General features: G+C 49.8%; 1 protein-coding gene across 2 annotated transcripts; it reads left to right on the plus strand.

The window, feature by feature from the left end:
- The first annotated feature begins 6,491 nt into the window (after window positions 1–6,491).
- Window positions 6,492–25,269, plus strand: TRIB3 (tribbles pseudokinase 3). Of its 2 annotated transcripts, none has more exons than XM_032142661.2 (4): window positions 6,492–6,756; window positions 13,760–14,050; window positions 18,654–18,946; window positions 23,909–25,269. In XM_032142661.2, exons 1-4 carry the CDS (start codon window positions 6,592–6,594, stop codon window positions 24,399–24,401), a joined length of 1,242 nt encoding a protein of 413 aa, XP_031998552.1. In that variant the 5' UTR covers window positions 6,492–6,591; the 3' UTR covers window positions 24,402–25,269. The 2 variants fall into 2 exon arrangements, with proteins under 2 accessions (XP_031998552.1, XP_031998553.1); XM_032142662.2 differs by lacking the exon at window positions 6,492–6,756 and adding an exon at window positions 8,261–8,380.
- Window positions 25,270–25,884: the final 615 nt, after the last annotated feature.

Genomic DNA, 25,884 nt, shown 5'->3' on the forward strand with positions numbered 1-25,884 from the left:
TACTAAAGATACAAAAAAATTAGCCAGGCGTGGTGGCAGGCGCCTGTAGTCCCAGCTACTCGGGAGGCTGAGGCAGGAGAATGGCGTGAACCCAGGAGGCGGAGCTTGCAGTGAGCCAAGATCACGCCAGTGCACTCTAGCCTGGGTGACAGAGCGAGACTCCATCTCAAAAAAAAAGAAGCTGTTAAATGAGACTTTCTCCCTGAGTCTTTGGAGAAACAGCAAGAAAATTGAAAGGGTTTAAGTGTATCACAATTATGATTCAAAGTTATGTCATACAGTATCTGGAGACCCTAAAACCCTCTGGCACTCAGCCATTGTTGTACATGGTATATTTCAGAAAACACTGACCTCACTGACCTGCTCCAACTTTCTCTTCTTATTTTACAGATAAGAAATTTGAGGCCCCCCACAAAGGGAGGTGACTTATCCACAATCTCACAGGCTCAGTGGCTTCAGCCAGACCTGGAACGCAACCAGAAGTTCTAAGGCATCATGTCACTTTTGTGGGGGAAATGTATGAAGATGAAAAGTTTCAAGGACACCTATGGTGGAATTTTAGGCATATGGCAGTCACTAGGGACACCCACGTGGAAGGAAAGGAGGCAAGCATGGCTCATGTCGTTGCTATGGGCCCCACATCCTTTCCTTCCTCAGAGCACAGCCCTCTGAACTCCTCATCTCAGTGCTGGGGGTCAGAGACGGAACTCATCAGAACTATAGCAAAGAGGCCGGGCACGGTGGCTCACACCTATAATCCCAGCAGTTTAGGAGGCCGAGGTGGGTGGATCATTTAAGGTCAGGAGTTTGAGATCAGCGTGGCCAACTTGGTGAAGCCCCATCTCTACTAAAAATACAAAAACATTAGCCAGGTGTGGTAGTCCACACCTGTAATGCCAGCTACTCAGGGAGCTGAGGCAGGAGAATTGCTTGAACCCAGGAGGCAGAAGCTGCAGTGAGCCAAGATCACATGCCACTTCCCTCCAGCCTGGGCGGCAGAGAGAGACACTGTCTCAAAAAAAAAAAAAACCTATAGGAAAGAGAAAAGCAGCCTTCTGGGCTCAGAAATCTGAGCAGAAAGATGCTCTGAGCTTGGAGAAGGAAATTCATAAAAGCCTGACTCTCTCCAGAAAAGAGTACATTTCTGCATTTAATTTTGGGAGGTTGGTCACCATTTTTTTTTTCTCGCTTCTAAACAAATGCTTATATAGCATTTATATTCCAGTCACTTTACAAATATTGTCATTTAATTCTCATGCAAGCCAATGAGGTAGGAACTGTTGTTATCCCCATTTTACAGATGGGGAAACTGAAGTACAAAGAGCTGAAGTAACTTGCCCAAAATAGATGTGGTTTTGAACCCAAGAAATGTGATATAACTATGACATGAGGCAGTCTCAATGCATTTAATCCTTATGACTGCAATGCAAGGGAGGTATAATTAATTACATTTTATAGATGTAGAAACTGAGGCTCGAGGCTATTTGGTGTTTATGGTGTAGATCTAGGAGCCAAACTCCAGCCTACCTAGACTCTTTGCCTCTGCCGTACCCCTGGACCACGTGTTAGGAATTCTTGGTACAGGGTGGTAGTGCTCAATATGGTAGTGGTTTTAGTCTGTTTTCTGTTGCTTATAACAGAATGTCTGAAACTGAACAATTTTGAAAGAAAAGGAATCTATTCCTTACAGCTATGGAGGATGGGAAGTCCAAGATTGAGGGGGCACTTCTGGTGAGGGCCTTATTCCTGGTCTCTGAAGTGTCTGGAGGTGGCACAGGGCATAGTGTGGTGAGGGGACTGGGCATGCTGACATGCTATGCTTTGATCTCTCTTCCTCTTCTTATAAAGCCACCAGTTCTCCTCCTGTGAAAACCCACAAATCCATTAATCCATGAGTGGGTTAGTCCATTCATAAGGGCAGAGGCTTCATGATCCAATCACTTCTTAAAGGTCCCAACCGCTCAGTACTGCCACATTGGGGGATTAAGTTTCCAGCACATGACATTTGGGGGACACATTTAAACCATAGCAGCAGCCATTTGCCACATATGGTTATTGAGTACTTCAGGTATGGCTAATGTGGCTAGTGTGACCGAGAATTTTTTATTTTATTGAATTTTTTTTTTTTTTTTTTGAGATGGAGTCTCGCTCTGTCGCCCAGGTCAGAGTGCAGTGTCATGATCTTGGCTCACTGCAACCTCCACCTCCCAGGGTCAAGTGATTCTCCTGCCTCAACATCCCGAGTAGCTGGGATTACACGTGTGTGCCACCATGCCCAGCAAATTTTTGTATTTTTAGTAGAGACAGGGTTTCACCATGTTGGCCAAGGATGGTCTTGAACTGCTGACCTCAAGTGGTCCACCTGCCTCGGCCTCCCAAAGTGCTGGGATTACAGGTGTGAGCCACCGTGTCTGGCTGAATTTTAAATTTAAAACCAAAGCAGGTAAAATATTTTTATCTATTAAATACAATTTAATTGCTTTGGTAGGACTACATTTCACTTTAACCATTGGCAGTTTAGCTTTCACACTCATTTGTGTCCAAACTAAGCATAAAATACACACCAGATTTTGTTTTCTTTTGTTTTAGAGACAGGATCTCTCACTCTGTCATCCAGCCTGGAGTTCAGTGATGCGATCATAGCTCACCGCAGCCTCTGAACTCCTGGGCTAAAGCAATCCTCTTGCCTCAGCCTCCTGAGTAGCTAGCACTACAGACATGCATCATCATGCCTGGCTAACTTTTTAAATTTTTTGTAGAGATGAGATCTCACTGCATTGCCCAGGTTGGCCATGAACTCCTGGCTTCAAGCAATCTTCCCACAGCCTCCCAAAGCACTGGGATTACAACTGTGACCCACTACATTCAGCCTACACCAGATTTTGAAGACATTAGCATGAAAAATAGTTTTAATGATGTCATTACTGATTTTTATATTATCAGTTGGCATAATACTATGTTGAGTATATTGGGTTAAATAGAGTGGGTTATTAAAATTAATTTCACCAGTTTGTTTAGTGCATGACTAATTTCAAATTACATATGTGGCTCACATTATATTTCTATTGGAACACAGAATGGTCTAGAGAATTGGGATTTGACAACCCCAGCTGTGACAAGGCACCAAAATTTGGGGGCCATACCCAGGGTGCCGTTCCTGTCACCATACCCATAGGTCCATGTGGAGGCTGCAGGGATACAAAGCTTGTGAAATATCCCAGGATGGCATGGGCACTGGAGTCAGCTGCCCCAAGTTCAAATTTGACATCAGTGTTTTTTTGTTTGTTTGTTTGTTTGTTTTGAGATGGAGTTTCACTCTTGTTGCCCAAGCTGGAATGCAGTGGCGCAATCGGCTCACTGCAACCTCCGCCTCCTGGGTTCAAGCGATTCTCCTGTCTCAGCCTCCCGAGTAGCTGGGATTACAGGTACATGCCATTACGCCCGGCTAAATTTTTGTATTCTTAGCAGAAACAGGGTTTCAGCACGTTAGCCAGGCTGGTCTCCATCTCCTGACTTCAGGTGATCCGCCTGCCTCGGCCTCCCAAAGTGTTGGGATTACAGGCGTGAGCCACCGCGCCTGGCCTGAATTCAGTCTTATACAACCAGCTGAGTGGTCTTGGGTAGGGACCTACTCTCTTACCTTAACTCTTCTTGACTGCAGAATGGAGGTTACTTAACTGTTTTTCTCTGTCTCCCTTTCACATCTTTGCACTCTTCACCCCTTCTCTTCCTTCAGCTTTTAGTTTACACATCACCTTTCTGATAAGCCCTGCTGAAAATGGCCACCTCAGTCATGACGGAGAACAAGTCTTTCCTATTTTATTCAAGAAAATGCATGATGCAATCTATTTTAAATGATCATGGTTTTAATTTTATTTTCCTGATAATGGTCTATCTCTCCATTGATTTATAAGATTTGTAAGGGCAGGGGTGGATCAGTCTGATCACTGCTAAGTCCCCAGCATTTAAAACAGGGGCTAACACAGCACAAAACAACGTTAGTTGGGAATGTACAAGCAAACCCAGCACACCTTCAGAGGGGTGCTCGGGAAACAACCCTCCCACCTTTCTTCACCCCTTACAGCTGTGGGATCTTCCTAACCGTTTCGGTGTCCCAGGATAGAAGATGAGTTTATGCACCCCTCCCCAGCAGGGGAGTCACCTGGGTTAAATGAGATCCCAGAATGCCCTGGTATATCTTGAAGGCTCTGGGACACAGGTGAGCCAGTCCCCAGGGATTTGGAAACAGGAAACCAAATATGACTCCACTCTGCCTCCCATCCAGCCTCTGCCTAGAGGAGTTATTTTATTTTATTTTACTTTTTTATTTTTATTTTTTGAGACGGAGTCTCGCTCTGTTGCCCAGGCTGGAGGGCAATGGCGCGATCTCAGCTCATTGCAACGCCTGCCTCCTGGGTTCAAGCGATTCTCCTGCCTCAGCCTCCCGAGTAGCTGGGACTACAGGCGTGTTTTTTGTATTTTTAGTAATTTTTTGTACTTTTAGTAGAGACAGGTTTCACCGTGTCAGCCAGGATGGTATTGATCTCCTGACCTCGTGATCCGCCTGCCTCAGCCTCCCAAAGGGCTGGGATTACAGGCATAAACCACCATGCCCAGCCTCTAGAGGAGTTATTTTACTTATTTATTTATTTATGACACAGGATCTCACTCTGTCAGCCAAGCTGGAGTGCAGCGGCACAATCACGTTTCACTGTAACCTGAACTCCTGGGCTCAAGTGATCCTCCTACCTCAGCTTCCTAAGTAGCTGGGACCACAAGCTCGTACCACCATGCCTGCTATTTTTTTCTCTTTGTAAAGACAGGGTCTTACTATGTCATCCAGGCTGTTCTCAAACTCCTGGCCTCAAGCAATCCTCCCGTCTTGGCCTCCCAAAGTGCTAGGATTACAGACATGAGCCAGCTTGCCCAGCTGAGAAGTTATTTTTTGACACTGGTGAATTCAGATCAAAAGGGATTTCTAAGAAAGGTGCTGGACCTAGGCCGGGCGCGGTGGCTCATGCCTGTAATCCCAGCACTTTGGGAGGCCGAGGCAGGTGGATTATCTGAGGTCAGGAGTTCGAGACCAGCCTGACCAACATGGAGAAACCCTGTCTCTACTAAAAATACAAAATTAGCCAGGCATAGTAGCGCATGCCTATAATCCCAGCTACTCGGGAGGCTGAGGCAGGAGAATCGCTTGAACCCGGGAGGTGGAGGTTGCGGTGAGCCGAGATCATGCCATTGCACTCAATCCTGGGCAAGGAGTGAAACTCCGCCTCAAAAAAAAAAAAAAAAAAAGAAAGGTGCTGGACCCCTAGGACGCAGAGACGTGTTTCACCCCAAAGCAAGTAGCACCAAGCCCTCCCAGGCCTAGGGTACAAGCATATTAAAGGCCTCTTTCCCTCTCTGTCTCCATTGTTTACACTCCATTGAGCATCCGCAATGTGCCACACACTGTTCTAAGCGTCTTACACATATTTTTTTTTTTTTTTTTTTTTGAGATGGAGTCTCGCTCTGTCGCCCAGGCTGGAGTACAGTGGCGCAATCTCGGCTCACTGCAAGCTCCGCCTCCCGGGTTCACGCCATTCTCCTGCCTCAGCCTCTCCGAGTAGCTGGGACTACAGGCGCCCGCCACCGCGCCCGGCTAATTTTTTTTTTTTGTATTTTTAGTAGAGACGGGGTTTCACCGTGGTCTCGATCTCCTGACCTCGTGATCCACCCGCCTCGGCCTCCCAAAGTGCTGGGATTACAAGCGTGAGCCACCGCGCCCGGCCAACGTCTTACACATATTAAATTAAATTATTTAATCCTCACAACAACTTTACGAAGTGAGCGCAATTATGAGCCCATTTTATGGAGAAGGAAATTGAGGCAGGGTTTTAGGTAGCTTTTCTGGGGTAGCACTGTGGGTTGGAGCGGACGTGGAGTGCACTCTTAGGCCAGCTGGCTCTAGGGGCTCTTCACCACTAGGCCACACTGCCTCTAGCAAAGGGATGCGGGGAAGTTCACCAGACTTTAGGCCTCCCCAGGGCACCACAGTGGTTCTTTTGAGCCCAGAGTCAGCTCTTAAGTCCATAGGCCTTCCTGAAGCTTCTGAACTACTTGCCCATAGCTGGGCCTCGGGCTGGCTCTCAGTAGAATGTGGAGAATGGAGATTCCCGCACGTCCACTTCTCCTAAAGGTTTTGTAAGGCAGTGCTGGGAATGTGCTTTATAAACGGGGAAGCACTCCGACAACAGTCACTGTTTGCTCTTTTAAGCACCATCTTGAGAAGGAGGAAAGTTCTTCCCATTTCATAGGTGGGGAAACTGAGGCTCAGAAAAGCAAATTTTTTTCCCAAGGTGATAGGGAGAGTCCGTGGCTGATGTCTGCACTGACCAGACACCCCTAGTGGGCCAGCGAGGGCGGGGTCCCCAGGTACAGCGGATGGAGAGGAGAGAGGCTCGGGCGGAGCGCGCCCTGGCGGCGACCCGGAGAGGCGGGGCGCGGGGGATGGTGCAATCGCGGGCCTGAGGGCATCAGACGGCGGCTGATTAGCTCAGGTTTACATCACCCGGGCCAGGAGCCGGGCGCGCACAAGACTCGCAGCGGATGTGGAGGCGGCTCCGCACGCGTCCGCTCCTAGGACCCGGGCAGGGCTGGAGCTGGACTGGGATCCCGAGCTCGGCAGCAGCGCAGCAGCCCGGCCCACCTGCTGGTGCCCTGGAGTCTCTGAGCACCGGCGGCGCCAGGACCCACGCGGGACGACAGGGCAAGGTACTCGGCGGGGTGCGGACTGCGGACTCGCCCGGAGGCTGGGGGGTGTGAGGGGGTGGCCAGGGAAGGGGGCGCCGGGAGCCTCTGGGCGTCTGCGTGTTGCTGCGTGTTGCACGCACACACACACCTTACACACCTTTTAACAGACAATGCCGTCGGGGGACGGCCAGATCAGATCCCTTTTGATCTGGGCCTGGGCTGAGTGCTCCCCCTGGGCTTCAGGTGACGCGACCCCGCAGAGCGTGGGGTCGCCCGAGTTGGGCTGGGGAAGCCAGGGACGGAGGTGTCCGGCTGTCACACCTAGAGGAGGGTGTGCGGGGGTCTGTTTTGCGTGAGTGTGGGATAGGAGAGTCGTGTGGTGAGGTGAGGGGCTTGTTGGGGGCACTGGAGGACTCTTTGTGGGGGTGTCGGGGGATCTGCGGGGGTCCTCGTGAACCCGTAGGGGAGAGTTCTGGGTGAGGGTGGGTCCCGGGGACCTGTGTCTCCGGAGATGGTGAGAGCTGTCTGGAGGGCTGGGCACTTGGTGGCAGGGATTGGCGGTGCAGGGGACACCGCCAGGACAGGGCTGGGGTGCCCTGGGAGGGGGCCGCGGACCGAGCGAGGGGTGCGGGAGCCGAGCGAGTGGGAGCTAGGGCGCAGCGCGGGATCTCTGGCCAGACAGGGCCGCTGGTTCTCCCCGCTGCGTGGCTCCGGGTTTGCAGGTGGACGGTGCGCGCGTGTATGCGGTGTGCGCTGTGCTTGCAGACCGGGGAGGGCGGGGGACGACAGCCACCTCCTTCCCTCTGCCTCACCCCCTCCTGTCCCAGGGCCGCGCTTCAATTTCCGCTAAAACTTCTGACTCGGACACCCGCCGCCTTTCGCTTTCGCTCCCACGGGAGGGGCCTCGCTGCAGGGGGCGGGGCGGGGTGGGGGTGTGGCCTTCCTTGTGTAGACCATGGGTGTGATAGCTGGGAGGGCTGTGTGTGTGTGCGCGTGTCTGTGTGCGCGCGCGCGCTCACGCTTACCCGTGGAGGGCAAGGGTGTGTCACTTAATGTCTGCCCTGGATGTGTTTGTCGCTGGCTGGCTTAGACACAGTGTCTCAGGGGTGTGTGTACACCTGTCAGCCCTGGGTGTGTGTGTGTGTGTGTGTGTGTGCACGCGCGCGCTTGATGTAACCTGCCCTCATTTCCCTGGGTCCCGAGCGTGGCAGGGAACAGCAAGAGGTAGATATTAGGGGCTGCTTTCATTCCACATCACAGATTCTATTCTGCAGCGTGGTCTGCAAAATGCCTTGCCCTAGATTTATAGACTCAGTTACCGCATCTGTCCCCATCTAGGTGGAGCTTATCCCAGGCCCCAACAGGCTCTGAGGGATGGCTGGGGCCAAGGCAGCCTGGACTACTAATGTGGCACAGGCCAGAGGGACTCCAGGCAGTCTCCTGCTGCACAGGGCACAAAGCATATGCACAGCCAGGTATCATCCTGCGTGACTCAGAACAGCCTTGAGACGTAAGGAGTGTCATCCCAGCCTCAAACCTGGGGAGCTTTCTAAGACTCCCAAGGATGGTACTTACGCATCTTGCTGTGAAGAATAACAGGATGAGTGCTAACAGTGACCATTTCCTGACACCTACCCAGCAACAGGTCCATAAGCTCTACATGCTTCATTTGTGTTTTCATTTCATCATCACGAGAAACCTGTAAGCTTTGCATCCTGTTCCCACTTTACAGGAACTGAGGCTCAGAAAGCTTGAGGAACTTGACCAGGGGTATCCCCCAGCTAGAAAGGGTTTGAGACAGGATTAGAACCCAGGAATATCTGACTACAGCCACTCCTTACTGCATTCTTACCAAGCCAAAGTCATAACCTTTCACTCATGTGGGGAGGCCTTCCCTTCCAAGGCAGCTCTTCCATTTGGGAGCAGCATACTTGGAGAGGTGGGCCTCTGTCTGGTAACTGACTCATGTTTCCCTGTTAATCCTGCCTTGAACTGTTGGGAAGGTCTTTAACCAGGCTGAGGTCTCTCGCACCAGTGCCCATACCTGGGCATGCCCCTCCTTGGAATGGAGTTTAAGTGGGTTTGCAGATGGGTTCTAGAGAGAACCTTCCTGCCCCGACCATGCCCTACTGCCCTCTCCTTCAGCCACCACACACACAGTCACACAGCTGCGTGAATGGTGGCTTTCTTTTCACTTAACAGTTCACTCTGGAGATCCTTCCAATTACCCTACAAAGAGCATCCTCAGCCTTTTAAATGGCTGCAAATTGTTCCGTTGTGTGGATGAAGTATAATTTATGTAACCAGCCCTGTAATTATAGACAGCCAATTATTTCTGTTACAAGGACTGCAGGAATAACTGTGTATTTGCATGCTTACACATACACACCTCTACAGAATAAATTCTTAGCAATGGGATTAATTGCTGAATCAAAGCTCACACGCTTTTCATTGTTGTTTTAGTTTTGTTTTGTTTTGCTTGGTTTTGAGACAGTCTCACTTTGTTGCACAGGCTAGAGTGCCTGACCATGGCTCACTGAAGCCTTTACCTTCTGGGCTCAGGTGATTCCCCTACTTCAACCTCCTGCATGGCTGGGGCTACAGCTGTGTGCCATCATGACTAGATAATTTTTTTTTTTCTTAGGGACAGGGTCTTGCTACGTTGCCTAGGCTAGTCTTGAACTCTTGGGCTCAAGTGATCTTCCTGCTTCAGCCTCCCAAAGTGCTGGGATTACAGGCATGAAGCACTGCACCCAGCCTGTTTTTCATTTTGATAGTGTCAAAATGCACTCCTCAAAGGTTGCACCTTTTATTCCCCCACTAGCACTGTCTTCATTGTTAGTGGCTGCACTGCCACTATTCCACAGTATAAACCCACTTTTCATGATACTGCCAGGACATAACAGGTCTGAAATTAACAGTTTTCTTCCACAGTCCCCAAAATACGGGCTTCTCCCCCAGCTCAGGACATGAAGCCATCATCCCTCCTCATTGCAGGAGCCAAAGGCTGGACCTCACCTCGATTCCACCCTCTCCCTCACCCCCAACATCCAATCCATCTGGTCCATCCAGTCTGCCACTGAGTCCTCTTGATCCTCCTCCTATGAGCCCTTAACTTCGTGTCTGCATCTAGCACCCCCCTTAGTCCAGGTCACCTTCTCCTTCCTGGACTCCTGCTTGTGCGGGCCCCCTAGCTAGTCTCACTGCCCCTGTCTTGTACTTTCAAATCCATCCTAAAGGCATGATGTTCCCCTGCTGAAATCCTTCAGTGGCTCCCCACTGCCTTTGGATAATTCCAAATCCTATTGTGTGTTAATTGGGATTAGGCTCAGCTGTAATATAGAAACAGCCACTTAATAGCTAAAATGAAATAGATGTTTCTTTCTTTCTTTCCCTTTTTTTTTTTTGAGACAGAGTCTTGCTCTGTCACCAGGCTGGAGTGCAGTGGCGAGATCTCAGCTCACTACAACCTCTGCGTCCCAGGCTCAAGTGATTCTCCTGCCTTAGCCTCCCGAGTAGCTGGGACTACAGGCACGCACTACCACGCCCAGCTAATTTTTGTATGTTTAGTAGAGATGGGGTTTCACCATGTTGGCCAAGATGGTCTCGATCTCCTGACTTTGTGATCCACCTGCCTCGGCCTCCCAAAGTGCTGGGATTACAGGCGTGAGCCACCGCTCCTAGCCTTCAATAGATGTTTATTTCTCTCCTGTGTAAAAAATCTGGAGGTCTGGCCTGACAACTCCATGTGTCAGAGACCCAGGCTCCTCTCTTGCTCTGCTGTATATGGTACTTCTGAAGCCAAGATAGATGCTGGAGCTCCAGCGGTTAGGTCCACATTCCAGTGTATAGGAAAGGAGGAAATGAGGAAGTTAGGCCCCCCATTTAAGAACCTTGTCCTGGGCATTGTACACAACACTTCCACTTGTGTCCTACTAGCCATATGCTGATACAAGGATACAAGGGAGACAGGCAATGTAGTTTATTCTAGGTGTCCTTATGCTCAGCTGAAAATCTCAGGTTCTAATCCTATGTAAGGAGGGGAGACCTGAAACTGGGGACCACTAACCACCTCTGCCATATGATGCTTGTAGAGCTCTTCACAATAGGGCCTCTACTAACCTCGCCTTATTTTTATTTATTTATTTATTTTCGAGACGGAGTTTCACTCTTGTTGCCCAGGCTGGAGTGCAACGGCACTATCTCAGCTCACTGCAACCTCTGCCTCCCGGGTTCAAGCAACTCTCCTGCCTCAGACTCCTGAGTAGCTGGGATTATAGGCATGCACCACCCCGCCTGGCTAATTTTTGTAGTTTTAGTAGAGACGGGGTTTCACCATGTTGGTCAGGCTGGTCTCAAACTCCTGACCCCAGGTGACCTGCCTGCCTTGGCCTCCCAAAGTGCTGGGATTATAGGCGTGAGCCACTGCGCCCAGCCTATTTTTTTCTTTTTTAACTTTTCACCTTTTTTTGCAGTCACGCTCATTCTCCAACATGTTCTTGGGGAACATACAGCATGTTCTTTTGCCTCTTCCCTCACCCCAGAACAGGGGTTACTGGACAGCGGCATCAACTTCACCTGGGAACCGGATAGAAATGCAGATTCAGACCTTCTGAATGAGCTACTTTGGGAGTAGGGCCCAGCAATGTATGTTGAAACAGGCCTCCAGGTGATTTCAATGCTTGCTCAAGTTCGAGAACCACTGAACCTCAGTATGACTCTCCATGTCACCTGGCTAACTCTGCCTCACTTTCAGGTCTCAGTGTAGACACCACCTCTTCTAGGAAGACCTCTCTTGACCCACCAGCCCAGGAGAGAGGCCTCTCTGGGTTCCTAGAGGCCCACGCTTCTCTGTGTAATAGGGCTGATCACATTGTATGTGATTTTTTTTTTTTTTTTTGAGACAGAGTCTTTACTCTGTCACCCAGGCTGGAGTGCAGTGGCACAAACATGGCTCACTGAAGCCTCAACATCCCAGGCTCAAGCAATCTTCCCACCTCAGCCTCCCGAGTAGCTGGGACTACAGGCATCCACCACCACACCCGGCTAATTAAAAAAATTTTTTTTGGTAGAGACAGGGTCTCACTATGTTGCCCAAGCTGGTCTTGAACTTTTGGGTTCAAGCAATCTTCCCACCATGGCCTTCCAAAGTGCTAAGATTACAGGTGTGGGCCACTGCATCTAGCCTTGGACGTGATTTTATTACTCATCTGCCCTCCAAATTGACTAGAAGATCCTGATGGCAAGAATGCTGTCTAACCTACTTCTCTTCCCTAGCACCCAATGTTAAGTGAATGAACAAGATCATATCTCTCATCTGTGAATGTACTAGAGCCATGGATTATGAGATTAGTTGATCTTCTTAAATATAACTTTTAGGAACAAGCTGTGTTTTCAAGCAGGTATTTATTTCCTTAAATGTAAATTCCTGATTAGGAAATACTTTTTTTTGAGACAGAGTCTTGCTCTGTCACCCAGGCTGGAGTGTAGTGGCACAATCTCGGCTCACTACAACCTCTGCCTCCTGGGTTCAAGCGATTCTCCTGCCTCAGCCTTCCCAGTAGCTGGGATAACAGGTACGCACCACCATGCCTGGCTAATTTTTTTTCCCCCGTGATGGAGTCTTGCTCTGTCAGCCAGGCTGAAGTGCAGTGTTGCGATCTCAGCTCACTGCAACCTCCACCTCCCAGGTTCAAGTGATTCTTCTGTCTCAGCCTCCCAAGTAGCTGGGATTACAGGCCCACGCCACCATGCCTGGCTAATTTTTGTATTTTTAGTAGAGATGGGGTTTCACCATGTTGGCCAGGCTGGTCTCGAACTCCTGACCTCATGATCCACCACCTTGGCCTCCCAAAGTGCTGCCGTGGGCTGCACTTTGGCATTGTCTTGGTCATGTGCTGCTACCTGGGATTACAGGCATAAGCCACTGCGCCTGGCCTAATTTTTTTATTTTTTAGTAGAGATAGGGTTTCACCATGTTGGCCAGGCTTGTCTTGAAGTCCCAGCCTCATGATCCGCCCACCTTGGCCTCCCAAAGTGCTGGGATTACAGGCATGAGCCACCACGCCTGGCCAGGAAATACATTTATATGGCTCAAATTCAAAACTATAAAAGTCTGCCAAACATGGTGATTCACATCTGTAATCCTAACACTTTGGGAGGCTGAGGCAGGAGGATTGCTTGAGCTCAGGGTGAGACCAGCCTAGGCAATGTAGGGAGACCCCATCTCTACAAAGAATAAAAAAATTAGTCAGGCATCATAGTGCACACCTGTAGTCCCAGCTACTTGGGAGGCTGAGGTGGGAGGATCACCTGAACCCTGAGGTCGAGGCTGCAAGTGAACTGTAATAGTAAGAGTCTCCTCCTAATCTTGTGCATCCTTTCAGAGAGAGAGATTATACATATTCAAACAAATATATACATATATACATAACATATTTATACATATATTTTTTTAACATAAAAGTATAGCCAGGTGTGGTGGCTCACTCCTAGAGTCCCAGCTACTTAGGAAGCTGAGGTGGGAGGTTCACTTGAAGCCAAGAGTTTGAGACAAGCCTGGGCAACATCTCTTGGGAAAAAAAAAAAACCCACCATAAAAGCATTCTATAACACAGAATTCTGTGTTTGTCTTTCTTCTCTTAATACATCTTGGAGGTCAGTACACATCAGTATATAGAGAGCTTCCTTGTCCTTTTTCAGGGCTGTGTAGTATTCTGTATGGCTATACCATGATGTTTTCACTAGCTTTCTACTGCCTGACATTTGGGATATTTTCTGCTTTTGCTATTGGACACAAGGCTCTGATGAACAGCCTTTACTATATTTAATTTTTTTGTGAGAAGTTTAACTGGAAGATAAATTCCCAGAAGTGGGTCACCCAGTTAAGGATATGTGACTCTGTCATTTTAACACACACTGCTAGATCACCCCCTATAAATGTGCCACGTATCCTCCCACCAGCAGGGGAAAGGAGGGGCCACCAAGCAGTCTCACTTTAGTGCTTTTCTCTCCTTTTTGCTAGATGCGAGCCACCCCTCTGGCTGCTCCTGCGGGTTCCCTGTCCAGGAAGAAGCGGTTGGAGTTGGATGACAACTTAGATACCGAGTATCCCGTCCAGAAACGAGCTCGAAGTGGGCCCCAGCCCAGGCTGCCCCCCTGCCTGTTGCCCCTGAGCCCACCTCCTGCTCCAGATCGTGCAACTGCTGTGGCCACTGCCTCCCGTCTTGGGCGCTATGTTCTCCTGGAGGCTGAGGAGGGCGGGCGGGCCTACCGAGCCCTGCACTGCCCTACAGGCACTGAGTATACCTGCAAGGTACGTGCCCATGGGCCACTGTCCCCCAGCATCACAGGAGGCATGGGAAGGAGGCCTCCAAAGGATTGCCAGGGTGCGGAGGGGTCCTTATGTTCATTCATTCTTGTGTTTGTTTAGTGGCGAAGCATCCAGTGAGCCCCTGCTGGACTGATACTAGAGAGGTAAACCAGAGGTCGTCCCAGTCCTGGGGGAGTTCACAGCTTAGGCCTTATAGTGTGATAAATGCTGCAGGGGTAGAGCTTAGGGATCATGGGCACAGAAAAGGCTGAGCAGAAGTTAGCCAGGTAGAAGTGGGAGATGGGAGTTGCAGGCGGGGGAACAGCTGTTCAAAGGCCTAGAAAAGTGAGGGGATAGCACTTTAGAGAATGAAAAGGACTTCTCTGTGGCCAGAGTGGAGAGGGTGTGCAGAAAGGGGCAGGAGATGAGGGTTGGCAGCAGCTGGTCATGAAGGTGTTAACAAGGGGCCTCCACTGGGCTGTGCGGAGCTACTGAAGATGTTTGCACAAGAGAAGGGTAGGGCATGGTAGACATCAAAACTCCTGGGACCTCGGAGGTGATTGAGCCTAACCTGTGGCCATTTTACCGATAGGAAGACTGAGATGAAGACAGGAGAAGGGCAATGCATGAAGTCACATAGCACTGGGCCTGGCTCCTGGGGTAAAGTAAGGGGTAGAAAAGTCTGAGGATTCCTGGCAGAAACCAGGAAATGGGCAGGGTCAAGGCCCCTGAGGGTCAGCCCATGCAGGACACTGGCAAGTGACAGTCCAAGAAGACAGAGATGAGAATAAAAAGTGTAACAATAGGTATTCACTGTGCACCAGGTACTACGTTGATTGCTTAGTGTGCGCAATCTCTTTTAATCTTAACCAATGAGGTGGTTTCTATCATTGTGCCACTTTTATAGACAGACGACACTGAGACTCAGAAAGCCATGGTTACTTGCCACATGACAGAGCCAGGTGGTATCAGAGCTGGGATTGGGCCCAGGAGGCTGAGCCCAGAGAGTCCTGTGCCTGTGCTAGGATAAGCGTTTCAGACACAATCAGGGCAGGCTGCCCTGGCAGGCAAGCATAAGGAAGATAAGGGGGACCTGGATACCCAAGGGAGTGTAGCGGGGGCCTGGGTCCCTTGGGAATGCACAGAGAAGCAGAAGGACTTAAGCCTCCTCCTGGGAGCAGCAGCAGAGCTTTGCTCTGTTGACGGAGATGCAGTGAGCAGCGGGGTAGATCCAGACAGGGTCCAGCCCCTAGCTTCACCTGGCCTCTTATGCACAGATCTCCAGTGCTCTTACCTAAGGAGCCCAGAACTCTGGGTCCCCTTCCTGCAGCATCACAGGCTCTTTTCCACTCCCGCTGGGGAGGTGAGTCCATGATGAGAGGAATAACCCAAGCAGGCTCAGGACAGAAGCGCCATGCGTTCACAGGGCCCTGATTCTCAAGAAACATTTGGGAAAATCCACTGGAACATACTCACCCCCATGCCAGTGTGCACCATGGGTGCTGAACGGTCATTTCCACACTTCCTCAGCTTTTCTGGTCAGTGTGTAGAAAGATCAAAATCCTGTCTTTGTAAATGATCACCTTATTCATTAATTCAACACAACTTCATTGAGCACCCATATTTGCCATGTACCATGCTGTGGTTAAAAAACAAAGTTCTGTTCTCATCAAGCTTGACATTCTAGTGGGAGATACAGACAATAAACAAGTGAATAAGTAAAATATGTGTCAGGTGGCCGGGCGCGGTGGCTCACGCCTGTAATCCCAGCACTTTGAGAGGCCAAGGCAGGTGGATCATGAGGTCCAGAGTTCAAGACCAGCCTGGCCAATATGGTGAAACCCCATCTCTACTAAAAATACAAAAATTAGCCAGGCATTGGCCGGGCGCGGTGGCTCACGCTTGTAATCCCAGCACTTTGGGAGGCCGAGGCGGGTGGATCACGAGGTCAGGAGATCGAGACCACGGTGAAACCCCGTCTCTACTAAAAATACAAAAAATTAGCCGGGCGTGGTGGTGGGCGCCTGTAGTCCCAGCTACTCGGAGAGGCTGAGGCAGGAGAATGGCGCGAACCTGGGAGGCGGAGCTTGCAGTGAGCCGAGATCGTGCCACTGCACTCCAGCCTGGACGACAGCTGAGGCAGGAGGATCACATTGAACCTGGAGGCAGAGTTGCAGTGACGGTACCATGATTCCACATCACCTGGTGACAACATCCAAATAAAATGTGTCAGGTAATCACAAGCACTGTGGAGAAAAATAAAGCTGGGAACAGGGAGATCAGAGGACAAGGAGGGCAGGAGTGCAGGTGATTCTAGCAAGGGAGGTCCAGGAAGACCTCTCTGAGGGGTGACATTTGAGCAGTGACTGGAACAAATGGAAGGAGTCAGCCTCGTGGGTCTAGTGGAAGAGCATCCAAGCAGCAAGTGCAAGTGCACGGGGGCAGGAATGGGCTCGCCCTAACTAAAAATAATAATAATTTTTTAAAAACTCTGTTTTGGGGTTATTTCCCCCATGTCACCCCAACTTGTTTTTAGTTAGTTTGTTTGTTTTTGAGATGGAGTCTCACTCTGTCGCCCAGGCTGGAGTGCAGTGGCACAATCTTGGCTCACTGCAACCTCCACCTCCCAGGTTCAAGTGATTCTCCTGCCTATCCTCCCAAATAGCTGGGATTATGGGCACATACCACCACGCTCGACTAATTTTTGTATTTTTAGTAGAGACGGGGGCTTCACCATGTTAGCCAGGCTGGTCTCGAACTCCTGACCTCAAGTGATCCTCCTGCCTTGGCCTCCCAAAGTGCTGGGATTACAGGCGTGAGCCACCGTGCCCAGCCCCAACTGGTTTTTAAAGTCACTTTAACTTTTGTATCATAGATTAAATATGTATGTGTCTTACTTATTTTTCTTTGTGGCATAGTCAACATAACATGCAAAGGATTTAAAGTCAGACAAACCAAAGTGAGTATACTTGTTCTGCCACCAATTATCTGCCTGGCGTCTAGTAAGTCACTTTCCTTTTCTGAACCCAGTCTTATCATTGGTAAAATGGGACATACCTTTCAGTGCTAGGGCAAGGTTTTGCTGTAATGCCCACAGACGCCTGGCACATTTCCCATCAACCTCACCACCCTCATCACATGTCCTTTTTCCCCTCCCCAACCCTTTCCGGCTACACTGATTTTTGCTTCGGTTTCTAGAGCAGGCCAAGCTTTTTTCTGCCTCAGGGCCTTTGCTCTGTCTGTGCCCCTACTCAGAAAGCTTATTCCATGGGCATCTCTGAATCATTCAGATCACTTTCCCAGAGTCCCTCCTGAACCATACTTTCTAAAATGGGTGCCCCCTTCCAAAATACTCTATTCCAGGCTGGGCACAATGGCTCACGCCTGTAATCCCAGCACTTTGGGAGGCCGAAGCAGGCAGATCACCTGAAGTCAGGAGTTCGAGACTATCCTGGCCAACATAGTGAAACCTTGTCTCTATTAAAAATACAAAAAATTAGCCGGGCATGGTGACAGGTGCCTGTAATCCCAGCTACTCAAGAGGCTGAGGCAGGAGAATCTCTTGAACCCGGGAGGCGGAGGTTGCAGTGAGCCGAGATCACACCACTGCACTCCAGCCTGGGCAACAAGAGCAAAACTCCATCTCAAAAAAACAAAAAACAAACAAAAAAACCCCTTATTCCAGCATCTTTCTTGGTTCCTTTGCAATGCTTATCAGCATTTGTCAATATTTGGTTTCTGGGCATGTTTGCATGGGCTCCCAGTGGGCACCGGAGAGCAGAGCCCATGGCCGTCAGTCTAGCTGGACATGTGGCTGGCCCATGCAGGCCCAGGGCCAGTATACTGAATGAATAAAAGGATGGGTGGGCAGTCAAGCCCAGAGGACCAGAGCTGTGATGGTGATGAGCATCAGGTGCCTTCTGCATCATCCGCCTTCTGGATTCCTCCTGCTTTGTGGGTTATTTTTCTGTTTGGGTGACCTGTTACTTTTCAGTTATCTGATGTTTGAGGCCATATAGCGTAGCAGTTAAGAGCACAGACAAAAGGCCGGGTGCGGTGGCTCACACCTGTAATCCCAGCCCTTTGGAAGGCTGAAGCGGGAGGATCACCTGAGGTCAGGAGTTCGAGACCAACCAGCTTAGCCAACATGATGAAACCCCATCTCTACTAAAAATACAAAAATTAGCTAGGTGCTGTGGCACACGCCTGTAATCCCAGCTACAGTGGAGGCTGAAGCAGGAGAATCACTTGAATCCAGGAGGCGGAGTTTGCAGTGAGCTGTGATTGCGCCACTGTGCTCCAGCCTGGGTGACACAGTGAGACTCCGTCTCAAAAAAAAAAAAAAGCAGAGACAGTGGAGTGCCTATGTTCAAATCTCAGCTGTGCTGTTTGCTGGCTGTGTGGCCTCTCAGCTTCCTTAACTGTAAAATGAAGCAAGTCATCCTACTTATAGGGCTGTGGTCAGGGCTGAATGACTCGGTAAGTGAAGCGCTTAGTGCAATGCCTAGCACATGGTAGTGTCTAATAGGTCAGCTGTGACTGTTTGCAATGTCAGCCTCAGCTCCTGGGAGTCCCCAGCTGTGCTAACACCATGCTCTGCCCACAGGTGTACCCCATCCACGAAGCCCTGGCCGTGCTGGAGCCCTACACGCGGCTGCCCCCGCACAAGCATGTGGCTCGGCCCACTGAGGTCCTGGCTGGTACCCAGCTCCTCTATGCCTTTTTCACTCGGACCCATGGGGACATGCACAGCCTGGTGCGAAGCCGCCGCCGCGTCCCTGAGCCTGAGGCTGCTGCACTCTTCCGCCAGATGGCCACCGCCCTGGCGCACTGTCACCAGCATGGTCTGGTCCTGCGTGATCTCAAGCTGTGTCGCTTTGTCTTCACTGACTGTGAGAGGTGAGTGTGGTCGCAGAGACCCCAGCCACAGACACACCCAGGGGGTGGGCCATAATGGAGAGAAACTGAGGCCCAGGAAGGCAAAGTAACTTAGGCAAGAAGTGGGAGAGGCTGAGGTAACCAGCAGCCCCTGTCTAGTTCCCTCAGGAGAGTTGACTCAGGCCAGGTGCAGTGGCTCATGCCTTTAATCCCAGCACTTTGGGAGGCCGAGGTGGGTGAATCACTTGAAGTCAGGAGTTCGAGACCAGCCTGGCCAACATGGTGAAACTCTGTCTCTACTAAAAATACAAAAATTAGCCTAGTGTGATGGCACACACCTGTAATCCCAGCTACTCTGAAGCCTGAGGCAGGAGAACTGCTTGAACCTGGGAGGCGGACGTTGCAGTGAGCCAAGATCATGCCACTGCACTCCAGCCTCAGCAACAGAGTGAGATTCCATCTCAAAAAAAAAAAAAGAGTTGACTCTGTCCTCTTGGGAGCCCCTTGGGATTCTGGGATGGAGCACTGAGATCTGAAGGTCATAGTAGCTGACAGTGATGAAAGCATCGCCACATTATCTAACGTGGTCTTCCATCCTTACAAACATGAGGCAGGTACTATTATTATCCCCATATGATCAAGGGAACTGAGGCCCAGAGAGCTCAAGTAACTTGCACAAGCTCCCACAGCAAAATAAATGGTAGAGCTGGGATTTGAACCTAGATCTGACTCCAGAGCCTGGGTCTTAATTCAATCTGAGCTTGAGAGGCAAGGGCCTGGCTGGGCTTACCAACTGACTTTGGGTGACCTAGTGTCTCTGAGCCTCAGTTTCTCTGTTGGTAGGGAAAAGGGCTGGATTGTTAGGGTGTTTTCAGGATTTCAAGACCACAGCCAAAACAGGGTCTGAGGTTCCCCACACGGAAACTTTTTCTGTGAAACTGAGAATTAGCACTTTTTGGTTAAAAGAATCTTCCTTCTCTAGGTTGGGATGCTAAGAATTTTTTTTTTTTTTTTTTAAATTGAGACAGAGTCTCACTCTGTCACCCAGGCTGGAATGCAATGGCATGATCTTGGCTCACTGCAACCTCCACTGCCCAGGTTCCAGTGATGCTCCTGCCTCAGCCTCCCGAATAGCTGGGACTACAGGCATGCGCCACCATGCCTGGCTAATGTTGTCTATTTTTAGTAGAAATGGGGTTTTGCCATGTTGGCCAGGCTGGTCTTGAACTCTTGACCTTAGGTGATCCACCTGCCTCAGCCTCCCAAAGTGCTGGGATTACAGGTGTGAGCTACTGCACCCAGCCTAGATGCTAAGAAAATTTTTTAAAAGATAATTCTGGGGAGAAGGGCAGAGAGACTCGCCTCCTGTTCCCTCTCCAGACTCCTGGGGGCAGTCAAGATGTGTCAGGGAGTGCACTAAGCTGCCAGTTACACAGGAGTTTTCTGTGGAGAAAGGAGTGTGACCCCATTGCATTTTTAAAAACTTTTTATCTTGAAATAATTTTAGACTTTTAGAAAGCCTACAAAAATAGTTCAAAGAGTTTCTATATATCCTTTAACCAGTGTCCTCCAATGTTAACACCTGACATAGCTATGGTACAATTACCCAAACTAAGAAATCAACCTTGGTAGAGTACTATTAACTAAGCCACAGATTTATTCCAACTTCCTGAGTTTCCCACTAACACCCCTTGCTGTGCAGGATCCAGTGAGGATCCCAATTTAGTCGTCAGTGGTTTCCTTGGTCTCTTCCAATCTGAGACAGTTCCTCAGTCTTTCCCTGTCTTTGACGACTCATGACCTTGACACTTTTTTTTTTTTTTTTGAGACAGGGTCTCACTCTGTCACCCAGGCTGGAGTGCAGTGGTGTGATCACAGCTCACTGCAGCCTCGACCTCCTGGGCTCAAGTGATCCTCCCACCTCAGCCTCCTGAGTAGTTGGTTCTACAGGTGTGTGCCACCCGACCTGGCTAATTGAGATGGGGTCTTGCCATGTTGCCCAGGCTGGTCTCAGACTCCTGAGCTCAAGCAATCTGCCTGCCTCCACCTCCCAAAATCTTGGGATTATAGGCATGAGCCACAGCTCCTGGCCATAACCTTGAGACTTTTGAAGAGTACTGATCAATTACTTTGTATGTCCCTCAATTTGGATTTGATTGATGTTTTCTTACAGTTAGATTGCAGTTATATATTTTTGGCAAGAACAACACAGAATCAATAGGCCCCTCTCCACATCATATCAGGAGATGCTTGAGTTGATAGTCATTACTGTGTTGTAACCTTGATCACTTGGTTAGAGTAGGACCTGCCAGGTTTCTCTACTGTAAAGTTCCTAATTTACCCTTTGTAATTGACAAATACCTTGGCGGAGGTAAGCTAAGCATATAAATATCCTGTTTTACCTCAACTTTCACCCACTAATTTTAGCAGCCATCCGTCTTGCCTGTAGCAGTTATTATTGTGGTGCTTGCCTAAGTCTAATTTTCTTTTTCTTTTTTTTTTTTTTTTTTTTTTTGAGACAGAGTCTCGCTCTGTTGCCCAGGTTGGAGTGCAGTGGCATGATCTCAGCTCACTGCAACCTCCACCTCCCGGGTTCAAGTGATTCTCGTGCCTCAGCCTCTTGAGTAGCTGGGATTACAGGCGCACACCACCACACTTAGCTAATTTTTGTATTTTTAGTACAGATGGGGTTTTGCCATGTTGGCCAGGCTGGTCTCGAACTCCTCAAGTGATCCGCCTGCCTTAGCCTCCCAAAGTGCTGGGATTATAGGCATGGGCCGCTGCACCCAGCCCCTAAGGCTGATTTTCTGTTAATATTTCCTTCTACATTTTATATTAGAACAAGCATGCCTTTTTTAAAGAAGTAACATTTATAATGATTTTTAAGCTAGTACGTAACTTCAAACACATTTTAAGCTTAGGGTAGATACAACTACCCCAGACCTCCTGGAGGAGAGAGCGTGCTTCCTGCTCTTTTCAAGAAGTCACTTGATGGCCCACACCTGTAATCCCAGTGCTTCAGGAGGCCAAAGTAGGAGGATTGCTTGAGCCCAGGAGTTCGAGGCCAGCCTAGGCAACATAGCAAAACCCCATCTGTACAAAAAATTTAGAAAAATTAGCCAGGTGTGGTGATGCACACCTGTGATCCCAGCTACTTGGGAAGCTGAGGCAGGAGGATTGCTTGAGCCCAGAAGTTTGAGGCTGCAGTGAGCTAGGATTGTACCACTGCACTCCAGCCTAGGTGACAGAGTGAGACCCTATCTCTAAAGAAAAAAAGAAAAAAAAAAAGACAAATCACATGAGAGTCATTGGTAGAAGAAGGACCATGAGTTAGATAGACCTGTGTTTAAATCCTGGGTTCTGGTTCTTACCTGCTTTTTGGCCCTGAGCAAATGACTTCACCTGCCTGAGCCTTTGTTTCTTCATCTGTAAAATGGGCTAATAGTGCTGACACCCCTTGTCCCCCAATACTGTGATTCATAGGATTGGTCAGTATTTGTGAAATGCTACTGGACAGCCGGGCGCGGTGGCTCAAGCCTGTAATCCCAGCACTTTGGGAGGCTGAGGCGGGCGGATCACGAGGTCAGGAGATCGAGACCATCCTGGCTAACACGGTGAAACCCTGTCTCTACTAAAAACACAAAAAATCAGCCGGGCGTGTTGGCGGGCGCCTGTATTCCCAGCTACTCGGGAGGCTGAGGCAGGAGAATGGCGTGAACCCAGGAGGTGGAGGTTGTGGTGAGCCGAGATCGCGCCACTGCACTCCAGCCTGGGGGACAGAGAAAGACTCCGTCTCAAAAAAAAAAAAAAGAAATGCTACTGGACACCCAGGAAGTAGTGCCATAAAGAAGAAACTAATAGCAGTGGTAATAGAATGATTACTATTAAAGTCATCTTAGAGTACTCAGTGGGAGTTGTTTAAAGTAGAAATTGCAAATGGCGGGACACACTTTTTTTTTTTTTTTTGAGACAGGGTCTCACTCTGTCACCCAGGCTGGAGTGCAGTGGCGCAATCTCGGCTCGCTGCAACCTCTGCCTCCTGGGCTCAAGTGATATCCTCCTGCCTCAGCCTCCCAAGTAGCTGGGACTACAGGTGCGAATCACCACAACTGCTAATTTTTGTATTTTTTGTAGAGAGAGGTTTTTACCATGTTGCCCAGGCTGGTCTTGAACTCCTGAACTCAAGCGTTCCCCCTACCTTGGCCTCCCAAAGTGCTAGGATTACCGGCATGAGCCACTGTGCCCAGCCTTACACACACTTTTTTTGCCCTGCTTACCTGTTTGTGTTTTCTATAGAAACTGGTTGCCAATATTTTTTAAATGGGGACTTTTTCATTAAAATACAATTCCTGTCTTCTCTTGGGGAAAACAGTGGGAACGTGGGGCCATCTTGGGAACTACGAGAGTGGGCCACAGCACTGGCTCTGAGTATCTCCCAGCCAGGGTTCCCATCCCAGGCCAATGCTCTAGAGCTGTAAAATGGTGTCTTCCTTGCAGGTTGTAGCCTGGATAGAATGAGATAAGCCAGGTAATGAGCTGGGCCAGGGGCCAGGAACACAGCAGACACTTGATAAACCCTAGAATGGGTTGTTAGTGGTACCCTTTTTAGGTAGGACTTGTGCTGAGATGTCAGGCACACTTCTTGTTTCTCTCATCTTATTACCTGCCTGGACCCTAAGTTTGTATCTGGTTTAAGAGAGGCTTAACCCTCTCAGCCCCGTCAGCCCCCTCCCCAAGGGACTGTTGAAAAATGTATTCCTTTCAGAATTTTAGTTTAAATTTAATTGCTCTGTGGCCTTAAATGACTTAACCTCTCTGAGCCTGGGCTTGGTTATCTGTAAAACCCGACATCACAGGACTGGCTTGTGTCTGTCAAAGGCCAGCAGGCACTTGGCAAGTGGGTGCCACAAGGGTGATAGTATGGGGTGGTGGCATGGGGGTTCTGGGTAGGACCTGACCCTTCTGTTTCTCCCCATGTCCCAGGAAGAAGCTGGTGCTGGAGAACCTGGAGGACTCCTGTGTGCTGACTGGGCCAGATGATTCCCTGTGGGACAAGCACGCGTGCCCAGCCTACGTGGGACCTGAGATACTCAGCTCACGGGCATCATACTCGGGCAAGGCAGCAGATGTCTGGAGCCTGGGCGTGGCACTCTTCACCATGCTGGCTGGCCACTACCCCTTCCAGGACTCGGAGCCTGTCCTGCTCTTTGGCAAGATCCGCCGCGGGGCCTACGCCTTGCCTGCAGGCCTCTCAGCCCCTGCCCGCTGTCTGGTTCGCTGCCTCCTTCGTCGGGAGCCAGCTGAGCGGCTCACAGCCACAGGCATCCTCCTGCACCCCTGGCTGCGAGAGGACCCGATCCCCTTAGCCCCAACCCGATCCCATCTCTGGGAGGCTGACCAGGTGGTCCCTGAGGGACCAGGGCTGGACGAAGCCAGGGAAGAGGAGGGAGACAGAGAAGTGGTTCTGTATGGCTAGGGCCACCCTACTACATGCTCAGCTGCCAACAGTGGATTGAGTTTGGGGTGGCTCCAAGCCTTCTCCTGCCTCTGAACTGAGCCAAATCGTCAGTGCCTTCCAGAAGGGAGAAAGACAGAAGCCTGTGTGGAGTGTGCTGCGTACACATCTGCTTTGTTCCACACACATGCAGTTCCTGCTTGGGTGCTTATCAAGTGCCAAGCCCTCTTCTAGGTGCTGGGAATACAGCAGTGGGCAAAGCAGACAATACTCCCTGCTCACAGAGATGACCAACTGGCGTTCTTGAGCTGACAATACTTTTCCATGACCATAGGTCACTGTCTACACTGGGTACACTTTGTACCAGTGTCGGCCTCCACTGGTGCTGGTGCTCAGGCCCCTCTGTCCAAGGACAATCCCTTTCACAAACAAACCGGATGCCTTTGTATCTTGTGCCTTTTCAGAGAAAGAGAGGTATCCCTGTGCCAAAGGCTCCAGGCCTCTCCCCTGCAACTCAGGACCCAAGCCCAGCTCACTCTGGGAACTGTGTTCCCAGCATCTCTGTCCTCTTGATTAAGAGATTCTCCTCTCAGGCCGAAGCCTGGGATTTGGGCCAGAGATAAGAATCCAAACTATGAGGCTAGTTCTTGTCTAACTCAAGAATGATCTGGAATGAGGGTCTAGGCCTGTCAACCATGGGGCTTCTGACCTGAGCACCAAGGTTGAGGGACAGGATTAGGCAAGGTCTGTCCTGTGGCCACCTGGAAAGTCCCAGGTGGGACTGTTCTGGGGACACTTGGGGTCCATGATCCCAGGTCCATACTCTAGGTTTTGGATACCATGAGTATGTATTTTTACCTGTGCCTAATAAAGGAGAATTACGAAATAATTTTATTTTTCTAGGCAATTTCTTCCATCCTTTCCAACTATCTCTTACCAGTTTTTCCTGCCTTCAAAACTGGCCCCCATGGTGAAAGGCCATAGAGTTGTGTCTCAACCTGGGCTGAGTGGTTTGTGAGAACAGATTACCTGGAGCCCAGTGGGTCTTCCTGCACTCCTTCTGTTTCTTCTGGCAGCAGCAGTGTCTCTATTAGGGTACTTTCTGAGTCAAAATGGCTTCAACAAGATGGAAATATGTTTCATACAAAGCAAGAAGTCAGCAGATAGGGTGGGCTTCAGTGCTGGTCCATTCAACTCCCTAAGCTGTGCGCAGGGACCCCGGCTCTCCAGGCTCCTTCTGTCTCTTGGCTGTATTGTCTCGAGACTGCTGGCCCAATGGCTACAGCAGGTGTCACATTACAGAGGTCCATGACCAGAGGAAGAAGCCAGGGGTCATTGTAGTATCTGAGAACTCAGAACTCTGGAGTCAGGCTGCCTGGAATTAAATCCTGGCTCCAGCACTCAATAGCTGTTTGACCCTTGGCAGGTTTCTTAACCACTCTATGCTTCAGATTCTTTATCTGTAAAATGGGGGACAATGATAGTACCTAACTTATGAGAACTA

This window comes from Hylobates moloch, unplaced genomic scaffold (genome assembly GCF_009828535.3).
Source record: "Hylobates moloch isolate HMO894 unplaced genomic scaffold, HMol_V3 SCAFFOLD_21, whole genome shotgun sequence".
Taxonomy (NCBI): domain Eukaryota; kingdom Metazoa; phylum Chordata; class Mammalia; order Primates; family Hylobatidae; genus Hylobates; species Hylobates moloch.